Genomic DNA, 11,087 nt, shown 5'->3' with positions numbered 1-11,087 from the left:
ATGAATGCCTTGGTGCATTTCAGTGCCGTATGCTGAAGAGGCATCACAAGGCAGAGGGAATGATGGGAAGAGGAAAATATGGGGCCAGTGTGGTGCAGGGATACTGCACAATCACCATGCTGTCCTTGTATTCTGGGTGCAAGGTGTGCATTTTGAATGACCCTGAGGCAGCTCTTTGAACTCTGAGATGAATTCCCTCCTGTGTCTGTAGAATAGGTTGACTTCTTTGGACACACACACACACACACACACGTATAAAAGAGACAAAGGCCATATCAAATTATTCTTTTATTGTTCCAGTCAAAAAAAGAGGAACGCCTCAATATGTAAACAGTTTCCCTAACACAGCGAGTTCTTAAATATATATATTTATTCTAAAAAAAATTTGGCATTGTAGAGATTTCTCAATACATAATTTGTGCTTTCGCATTTAGCATGCTTCCGCCTCGTTGCGCGTGCGCAGACAGACTTGGAGTTGAGTAGAGGGAGTTACAAAAGGATGGACGTGTGGGTCAGGAGCCAAACCAGGGCCTGAGGTCTGCCTGGCTTTCGCTTTCCAAAAGCTTGGCAGGAGGTTGGCAACAATGACCTCAGAAGCAGGTATCAGCTACTTTACTGCGAAGAAAAGTTGAAGCCTTCGCGGGAGATTTCTGGATTTCTGGGGAAGATTTTTCTCCCTGTGTTTTTCTGCGCATTTCTAAAAGATCATTGGTTTTTTTTGCGTAAAGAAAGCTCCAGGGGGTGCCCAGGGTTCTCAGCGTAGGATTTTGCCAGCCTTAGAATTTACTATCACATGCCTCTGAAATTCCAATTTTTCCAGCTCCCCTCATCCCACAGATTCCCTGAATTATTTGGGAGTGCTTGGACAGTTGTGCCAAGACCATCCTGTTTCGGTTCCGAGGAAACTGTCCTCCTGTTCAACCGTAAAGCGTCAGGAGCTACAACACTATGATGGCTGGAAACTGTCCTCCTGTTCAGCCGTGAAGCGTCAGGAGCTACGACACTGTGATGGCTTTATTAATAAGCCCGTCTGTGTCCCTCCTTCAAGATCACCTACAATTTAGCACCAGTTTTCACAATGTAATTTTATCAAATCCCCTGGGAGGTCATCTACCCTGTGTAGGCCACCCCTCCCCCACAGCACGTCTTTAAGTCTCAATCCGGGCCCCCTCATTATGACACGCCTTTCCCCTGAAAAGCCCGCCAAGGCCTCAAGGAATATCAGGTACGTCCCTTCCTGCCACGCCATCCTGTTGCTGAGTGTTTATATAGAGACTGGCTGGCTGTCCTTAAATTCCACTCAATGTGTTAAAGCTGCCCCTCCAACTAAGTATTTTATCGCTAAAACTAGACTCACTTGCTTCTTGTGTGATATGGGGATCAGGATTTAATCCCAGGGTTTTGTGTGGTCACACAGTAAGAGCTGTGGCCATGGGTGGTGTTTGCTGTAGACAATGGAGGAGGTTACTATTTATTATCCTGCAGGGTACCTTGCTTAAGACATTGCTCACGGACAGTGAGTGCTCGCTGAGTGTCCATGACCAGAATGCCTCGTGTAGAGCCTTGTCCTTGTCTAACTTTAGCTAGCTGCTGGATTGTTTGGCACGCTCTCAGCTTTGAAGACTGCCGGATACCTGAAAACGAGAGCCTTCTCTGTAGGACATAAGCATTTTATTAGACTCGAGTTCTTAGGAAAACTGCTGGGGGCAGAGTTGAAGACTAAGTCTATTTGTGTTCCTACTTTTTTTGTGGGGGTGTTATGCTTGCTTAAAACATTTTAAAATTTAATTTAAATTTGTCTGTGTGAGTGTGTGTTACTTGTGTGTGGGTGCCTGAGACTGTCAGAGGAGGGAGCCAGTCCTCTGGGGTTGCGAGCTGCTCTGCACGGGTGGTGCGCACCAAACGGGAGTCCTCTGAAAAGCACTGGCCATTCTCAGCCCCTGGGTCTCGGCCCCAGCCCTTTGTGTTCTCTAGAAATGGATTCCAGTGGGGACCTCATGACAGCTGAGCTAAAGAGCCAGTTCCAGGGCTCCTTGGGTTTGTCTCGATAGGTCTGTGTGATGGTTTGATGAGAGCTTTATGGTCCACGGAAGCACAAGACAACGCTGGACTAGGGACTCAGTCTTAGCCTCAGTTTCATTGAACCTGATAAAAGGATGCTGGCGTTGACAATGGGCTTTTGAACTAGTGAACTTTTCAGAATAGTTTCTTTCCTATCCTAGCTCACAGAGAAGCCTCCTATTTTACTCAGCACACAAACCTCAGGCCCTTTGCTGAGAAAGGCAGATACAAGTCATTTTAAACCAATAATGAAAAGGATTTCTTCTTTCTGCTTTGGGTAAACAACTAAAACATGGCAGAAGATAAGCAATGCTGCCAACCGTGTTACAGCTAAAACACAGCAGGGCTCCTGAGCATTCCCAAGGCTTCATCTTCTGCTGAGCGTTTGGTTTAGACTCAACAGCTCTGGTGAAGTTCCTCCATGCATGTTTCCAGGGGCAGAGCTGGAGTCGTGATGAAATCAGCTTGCCAGTAACATGCCGGTATTGGGTTACTTAAAAAAAAAAAAGACCTTTATTAATAGGTATCTGTTGTGTTAGAATGGTCATGTGTGTTGCTCAGGTGCATCGGAATCTCTACAGTGGAGTTACAGGTTGTTGTGAGTCTCCTGATACAGGTGCCTGCCACCAAACTCTGGTCCTCTGCAAGAGCAGCACGTGCCCTTAAAAACTGAGCTGTCTCTTCCATCCCCTGGATGACTTTCTTGTCTAATGTGCGGACGTGTGTTTATTTTATGTCACTGATGCTGGCCTTCTGTGAAGCATTTTCCTACATTGGTGGAGGTCACAGTGCCCTAAGAAAACCCCTACCTCATAATTGCTTATCTGCCACCTGGGTTAGTGTGGTAGGAGAGGGGAGAGGGGTGTGGCTGGTGGAGGAGAGAGGGGGGTGTGGCTGGTGGAGGGAGGAGAGCTGGGGACAGGAGTAGTTTTGGAAGCTGAATTTACAAAGGAAGAATTTCCAAAGTTAAAAGTTGACTCAGTTAGGGACCATGGGCTTAAGAGTGCCGCAGACTTAGACTGATGGGGATGTAACTAGAATCATAGAGACAGACGGTGGGTCAAACAGAGCTGGAAAAATGAGGAATTGAACATCAGGTGACAGACTCTTCTCGGGGACAGAGAGAACATTCATCACGACACTCTGTTCTGAGCCGTTAGAACACCTTAATACATTATGACTATAAAAGTTCTATAGTGTTCCTTTTCAGAGCACAGTGGACTTAAGCTAGAAGTCAATAATAGAAAGAGGCCCGGGAAATCTTTAAACACTTTAAGGTTAAACAGCACAGTTCGCAGTAACATAGGGTGTAGGAAAAAAATCTCAAGAGAAATTAAAAAAATACTCTGAACTGAGTGAAGATGAAATCACAATTTTAGACATGAAGTAAAAATAGAACCCGAACACAAATTTATAGCATCAAATGCATCAAACAGAAAAGTAATTTATAATCAGTCATCTAAGTAGGAGTGGATTAAATCCAGAGTAAGCAGGGTAGTAAAGAAGGGCACGGGCTGACAGAACTGAAACAGGAAGTCAAAACACTCATGGAACCAAGAGCCCAAGAACCAGTTCTCTGAAATAAAATAAATTAAATTTCTAGTGGATAAGGAGAGAGAGAGAGAGAGAGAGAGAGAGAGAGAGAGAGAGAGAGAGAGAGAACTAGAAACCCCTGCAGAAGTGGATAGAAGGGTATATATAGCTACAGACCCTGTGGACACAGAAGACACGGAAGGATGCATCCACGCTCTCTGCTTGAGTGAAGTAGACTCATTCCTGGAAACATACAGTCTGGCAAAGCTCACATGAGAGGAAACAGATGATCCCAAAGCTCTGTACAGTAGAGACTTTAAAGCTTTGTTTATTTTTATTTGTGTGTATGAGCGTGAATGCCTGCATGGTTTATGTGTACCACACACATGCGGTAGCCCGAGGAAGCTGAACCCAGGCCCTCTGCAGAGCACTAAGCAAGCTTAACCGCGGAGTCCTCTCTCCAGCCCCGACTTTAAGCAAATTATTCATGACCTTTCCAGCCAGAAAGTACTAGGTCCAGATGGGCTCATTCTGGGTGGAGTCTTCCAAGTAGTTAAGGAGGGAAATCTAGCAATTCTCTGTAATCGCTTTCAGAGGATGCAATTAGAAGAAACACTTCTCAATCCACACTAGGAGTCCAGCGTCACCCTAAGGACAAATGAGGAAAAGATACTTCAGTGAATGAAAACTACAGATCAATAGCTCTCACGAACACAGATCCAAATATCCTCAACCACAAACAGCTCACAAATTGAATCTAACAATGCATGAAAAGAATTATATACTATAACCAAGTGGGATTTATGCCAGATAAGAAAAGCAGTTGAACATCCAAAAGCAAATGCCTGTAATCCACGCTAGCGGGCAGAGTCATACACATCATGTGTGCTGCTACTGTTGGACCCAGAGGGAGAATTTGATCAAACCCAAGCAGCCATCCACCATGAAAGTCCTCAGTAGGAATCAGAGAGCTGAAATCACACAGTAGCATGGCCCTTTTAGAATTTTTTAACTTAATAATTTGCACTTAATGTTATCCTATGTTGTGCCATGATTCTGTGGATTGTTTTTTCTGTTTTGGAACGCGTCACTGTTGAGCTGTCTGCTTGCTCATTCACTTGTCACAGGGGTGCATCTTGGTCTCTAAGCCTTCTGCAGTTACTAATAAAACTGCGCTAAACACAGTGGTTCTCTATAAAGTATGGCTGGAGGGATGTTTCTTTTTTATTTTTACCGTTTGTTTATTTTGGCATTTCTTTAACTAGGGGAGTGGTATTTAAAACTCCCTTCGGTTCACTTCACTTAGCTGACAGACTTGTTTTCTGTTCAGACCCAGAATGGGAGCTTTTTGACGTGATTCTGGGTGTAGATGATGCAATAAGACAAGAAAAGTTAATAAAAGATACGCAGATTGGGAGGGAAGAAACAGTTATCATTTACAGATGAGACTTTCACCTCTAGAACATCTTTAAGAAGTGACCACCCCCCCTTTTTTGTTTTTGTTTTTTCAAGATAGGGTTTATCTGTGTAGCCCTGGCTGTCCTGTAACTCGCTTTGTAGACCAGGCTGGCCTCGAACTCACCTGCCTCTGCCTCCTGAGTTCTGAGACTAAAGACTTCAGCAAAGCCAAGATTAAAAAAAATAATTACATAAAGATTTTGGACATAAATTAGTATACAAAACCAACTGTTTTCTTATTCACTAGCAATGAGTGATTAGAATCAGAAATAAAAAATATAATCATTTAAATTAGTAGCCCTTGACGTAAATATGCTTGGGTATAAGTCTCATAAACCATGTTTAAGATCTATGTGAGGAAGACTATAAAGGGTTGAAAGACACCGAAGACCCAGATAAGCGACAAAACCAGTCATGTCAAGGTGCTTTCTCTTCTTATCTTGATCTTTAGAGTTAACGCCATACCAATCTAAAGTCAAGTAGACTAATTTGTAGATATCAGCTCTCTAAAGTTTACATGAGAAACAGAAGACTCAGAATAGACCAAATGAATCATTCACTGTTGAAGAAACTGTGCAAAGACAGACGGCAGGTGCCACCAAATGCTAGGACTGGTAGTGAAGTGGCTGTATCGGTCGAGATGGTGTGATATTGGTAAAAGCGTCGGCGGGCTGGGCACAGATGATGGGCCTGACTAGAGAGCCCAGAAACAGCCGCATAAATCCAGCAAAGCGACAAAGGCTGCTATTTCAGCAAACTGTTAGACACATCAAAAATAAGATAAAAAAGGAATCTGAACACAAACCTCACACCAAACAAACATCAGTTCAGACCCATCATAGATGTGGGGAATAGATAAAAGGACAGAACTCCCAGGAGACAGTAGACAGTCTGGGTGATCTGGGGATGTGACAGGGTCTTAGATGTAGCTCCAAAGGTACATCCCATGAGAGATGGTTGCCAGGCTGGACTTCATGGAAATAAGAAACTTCTGCAGAGAAAAAGACACTCTCGGAGAATGGCCAGCAGCGAGGATATTTGCGAAAAGTCTCAGCTAATGAAGAACAAGAATCCAAAATATACAAAGAGCCTTTGCAGTTCAAGAACAGGAAAATAAATGTCCACCTACAGAATGGATGAAAGATCGCAGCAGAGACCCCAGCATGGCAATCTGCAGACAGGCAGGAGTCTCTGAGAAGGTGTTTAATGCCATAGTTACCTGCATGGTACACAGCCATAGCATATTACACACCTGTAAGAAGGGCACAGGTCCACCAGATGCCGGGAGGAGCAACCCAGAGCTCTCACTCCTTCCTAGAAGAATGAAAGGGTAGTACAGCCCCCAGGGAAGACAGCTTACAAGGGAAGTGTCTCACCATGCAACACAGGAATCATAATTTCTGATATTTGCCCAAATGAGCTGAAAGCTTATTTCCATATAAAAATCACAGATGGCTGCTTTTAGATGTTTTATCTCTAAAAAGGTGGAAGACCAACAACCAAGACACTTTAAGTACGTGAATGGCTATGTAAATTCTGGTCTGTCCAGAAAATGGAATATTGTTCAGAAGTGGAGAAGGAAGAGCTAGGAAGCCACCAGAAGCCACTGGAGGGACCTGAGTGTATACTACCAAGTGTATACTACCAAATGTATACTACCAAGTGTATACTACCAAGTGGAAGAATGCAGCTCCAGAAGGCTTTCCCTGGGTGACTGCAGCCACAGTCTATGGAAGAGGCCTCATGATGCAGACCGAGAAGGAGCAGGGGGCGTTAGAGAGGGGGAGGGCTGCAGAGGAATTGTAGAGTAGCCAACCTGCTCTATATAACACGACAGCAGTGGGAACTGTCCTTACACAGCTGCTCAAACACATTCGATGTTCACGGACAAGAGTGAGCCCTAACTTCACCTCCACATGTGGGTGATAACAGTGTATTGGGGTGAACTTACGAACAGCGGTGTGTCTTGTCAGGGTGAGGGGAGTGGGAGGGGATGTGGCACATGGGGACTCTGTACTTCCTGCTTCATTTTTCTGTGAACTTACAATGTCCCCCACAATTATAACTTCCCACTTAGAAATGAAAAGGAGCATTGGGAGACGTTTAGTGATTCATCTAAGACCACATAGCTCATTTGAGGGGCGGGCAGACCGGGGCCAAGCTCCCAGACTCCAACAGAACACTGTCTGGGGGTTCGTGTTCCCTACTGCGTATCCTGTGTGTGGGCCAGCCATGTGTGAGATCACTTAATAGCTAATGCCCCTGCGATGACCTGGAGGGTGATCCTCATTCATGTTTAGTCTTCCAGAAACCTTTCCTTTTCGGTTTAACTTTTATTACTTTAAAGTGTGTGTGTGTGTGTGTGTGTGTGTGTGTGTGTGTGTGTGAACATGGTTGCAGCTGCCTGCAGAGCTCAGAAGTGCCACATTCTCCGGAGCTGGAGTTACAGGCAGTTGTGAGCTGCCTGACATGAGCCCTGGAACCTAACTCCTTCGTAAGAGCAGCAACTGCCACATCTCCAGTGCCACCTTTTGGGAGCTTGTGTGGACTTGGTCATAGCTGATTGGGAGGTCTAAGAATGTGGTCTGTGTGTGCGCATGCATTCACGCACATGTGCTTATGAGTCACTGTTTGATATTTTCCAGTTGGTATGTTCGTTGTGAAGGTCTGGGAACATTTCACCACACTGTGCAGCATTCAGAGAATTCCTCATTCCTTGAGAACACAGAGGGAAAGATGTAAATAGGAGGGATGGTGTGCTAACGAGCTGAGAGTGCTGGTGCCTATTGTGACAGAACTCGAAAACCAGCTAGGAGCAAGTCCTAAGGTGTGATTGTCTGGGCTGTGGAAAATTCTCACTTATCCACTCCTGTCCCTGAAGATACAGTGAGCCCTGGGTCAGCCCTGGGTGCTGAGATCAGCTGCGTGGATGTGCATCAGCCCTGGGTGCTGAGATCAGCTGCGTGGGCGTGCATCAGAGATCTCTGTGAAAGCAGATACCCACGTCACACCTCCCTCATCTACAGCACTTCCACATCCCAGTTCTCTCCCTTCCTTGTCCTCTGCGATTGCTGTGGAATCGTCCCTGCCCAGCTGACTTCCTTTCAGCCTGCTCTAGGGGCCAGACTGGCTCGCACGTTGAACGCATCAGGGCTCAAGCCTCCTTTCGCATGTCCATCCGTACACAGGAGCCTAGACCCAGGCTCAAGTCAGAAGGAAACACAAAGCTCAAGAAGAAACAGAATTCTGAGGGCGCTGAACTCTGGATAAAAACGAGTATCTTTAATTTGAAGTAAGATTTTCAACAATAAACTGTATGTTGATTTATGTTTCTCTCTCTCTTTTTTGAGGTAAGGTTTCACATAGCTCAGACTGACCTTGAACTCCTGATCTTCCTCCATGCATCTCCTAAGTGCTGAGATTACGGGCACATGCCACTATACCCAGCAAATATGAATAATCTTTTATTGTTTGTACTTAGGCTTATTATTGAAACATTATTTGTTTAGAGCCAGTCTTAATATGGAAGACAGTGTTTACTTAAGAGAATGGCAATTCTTTGGACATCTGTTCCATTGGATACTGTGAATATACTTTCTGGGGTTTTAAAAAGATAAGGTGTGTGTGTGTGTGTGTGTGTGTGTGGTGTGAGACACAATGTGGTCACTATGTGCACACTGCTGTAGGGTGCAACAAGACCACCCCACACTTGGTTGCTAAATGAGCACACATGTATTGGGCCCTGCTCTTGTTTCTTTGGGCTACCCCAAAGGCTGTCTGCAGAGTTCTGCTTCTGGGATCTCCCCTAAGCCTCCTCTGGTCTGCACAAGAGTGGTCCACACTCGCAGATGGAGGGTTGCTATGGCAGCAGCTGAACTGGGAAGCAGTCTGGGTAGCAGACATGTCAGAGTGCTGGGTGTTTGTATAGGCTGTGAGCAGAGAAAAGACCACTTTACCAACGGAGGCACGTGCATGGGTCACATCGGAACCCGTGTGTGTGTGCGTGCACTGCTGTCATGTGTGCCTCTGGTTTTAGAGGAGGCATGCTGGGATGAACAACGGTCCTCGGGACTTCTTGAGAAGTCTGGAAACTGTCTAGGTGATCACAGGCTACAAATTGGAGGACAGAAAGACCCAACCAAGGCTGCCCATTTGTCCCCCAGCGCCAGGCCTCGCTTGACCCTGCTCTGGTCATTTGCTGGGAGGAGGTCAAAGAGGTCCAGATACCAGTAGTAAGCTCAAGGTGCATAATGGCAGGAGCAAAATGGTCTAAATACTTTATCTGGGGGCGGGGAGGGGGGTGTCAGACGCCAATAAAGTCAGCAGGAGTGAAGAGTTAGCGGTAAGAGGTGGGCCTGTCAGATAACGAGCCACACATTGTAGACGCTGCTCAAGGGTGGAGTTAAAGAACTCTCCTCCTTTGGCAGCTCTGTCAGGGAAAATGTGTGGATGCTGTGACCAGGGTGGGTTCCAACGGACCCCACTAAGCACTGAGACTAGCTTAGAAAGGGGACAGGTTCTGCTCTCCAGAAGGGAACTGCAATATCCCGAGTGACTGACTTCCTGTCCTCACAGCTCTGTGGACCCTCATAGTGAAATTTTCTCAAGTATGAAGCCTTTGATGTGTAATAAAAACAGAAACTCAGGATATCATGGAGATAATCGTTCGGGTGAAATCAGAACTTCTGGGGATTTCTTTCGGTGTGCTGACTTCAGTTTTGCCTTAATATGTTATTGGGTTTACATTTGGACAGGGTTCCCTGGTACCTGGCAGACTCCAAAGGTCTAAGTTCATTCCTGACTCAGGAGGTGATCTGTGGAGTCAAGAACGCCTCCCAGGCATTCTTAAAAAAATCTCAGGTCCTTACGACACTTCTAGGGGGCCATCATCCAGATGCACAAGGAGCAGCTCCTTGGTGGGGACACTCACTCTGAGAGGCCTCAGCAGGCGGGCACGGCGAGCCATGTGCCAGCCCAAGCTGAGCAGGGGAGGGTCTTGCTCACTGTCACCCACAGGCAGAGGCACTGAGAGAGGGTGGGTCTGAGGACAGTGCCCTCCCTTCTCTGAAAACCCTGACTAAACATCCAGAGGTTTTAGACAGTGCACAGTTGGAATCTGATATTCTGGTTCCAGTTGATCTGTTATTTGTATTTTATGACCTTAAATCTAGCACTGGCTTTCTCCAAAAGGGCTTTCAGCCTCTACTGGGTCTTCTCTTGGACTCCTGGGACATCCTGAGGGCCCCTAGCTCCTCTGGGTGCTGTTTCACTTTGAGAAGCTCTGGTGATTGGGATATTTATTTCACTAGTGCTTGCTGGTAGCGGCTATTTACATGGCCTGAGAAAAGCAGCCCTTTGTGGTCTCACAAAGATTGGCGGTGTTGATATAACAGTTTTCATGATGGGTGCTGAGCCTTGATCTCGAGGTGGTCACTTGCACATGGATAGTAGGAACTTGTCTACCTCTGAAGCTGATACCTGTTGACTCTGTGGCCATTGCTATCTGCCAACCACATGCACACCAGGATCCCAGTCTAGGGGAAGAGGGGCCAGAAGAACATGATGGTACATTTCATCTGTGGCCACCCCTCCCCTTCCCAGCAGAGGAGCAAATCCACGAGCTAATCTCATATAGCATAGCCTCCCTTTCCCTGGGGCGGCTCCACATGGATTAGGTGGCTGTGTGAAGCTTCCTTTTGCTAAGGCAATGAGGCCAAGTAGGAGTTTGGCTCTTTTTACATTTATTTAAGTTTCATGGTGTTGGACTTTGAGACTGTGTGATTTGGTTGTATCTTCCGAGTGGCTGAAGAGTCGTAGAGATCAGCATGGTCCCTGTGGCAGACAGCATTACCTCCTAAGTTTGGGATGTGGGAACACATCTTCGCTTATCCGTCCTCAACACCACATGCAATGGTTTGTCACAGAATGGTTTCTTTCCCATCTAATTTCCTGGAAATCATAAATCATTCATAAGAGAACTTGATATTATGTTCTCTCTCTCTCTCTCTCTCTCTCTCTCTCTCTCTCTCTCTCTC

At 46.0% G+C, this 11,087-nt stretch overlaps 1 protein-coding gene across 3 annotated transcripts in view; it reads right to left on the bottom strand.

The window, feature by feature from the left end:
* Positions 1–299: 299 nt before the first annotated feature.
* Positions 300–11,087, bottom strand: part of Kcnj6 (potassium voltage-gated channel subfamily J member 6) — a 241,392-nt gene continuing 230,604 nt past the window's right edge. For all 3 annotated transcript variants that reach the window (XM_013352736.2, XM_005345159.3, XM_013352741.2), the window contains exon 5: positions 300–4,242. In XM_013352736.2, coding sequence (XP_013208190.1) covers positions 4,224–4,242 — 19 coding nt within the window. In that variant the 3' untranslated portion in view covers positions 300–4,223. The remainder of the gene's footprint in view (positions 4,243–11,087) is intronic.

This window comes from Microtus ochrogaster, chromosome 2, assembly GCF_000317375.1.
Source record: "Microtus ochrogaster isolate Prairie Vole_2 chromosome 2, MicOch1.0, whole genome shotgun sequence".
Taxonomy (NCBI): Eukaryota; Metazoa; Chordata; class Mammalia; order Rodentia; family Cricetidae; genus Microtus; species Microtus ochrogaster.
This window is presented reverse-complemented; position numbering and strand designations above follow the sequence as displayed.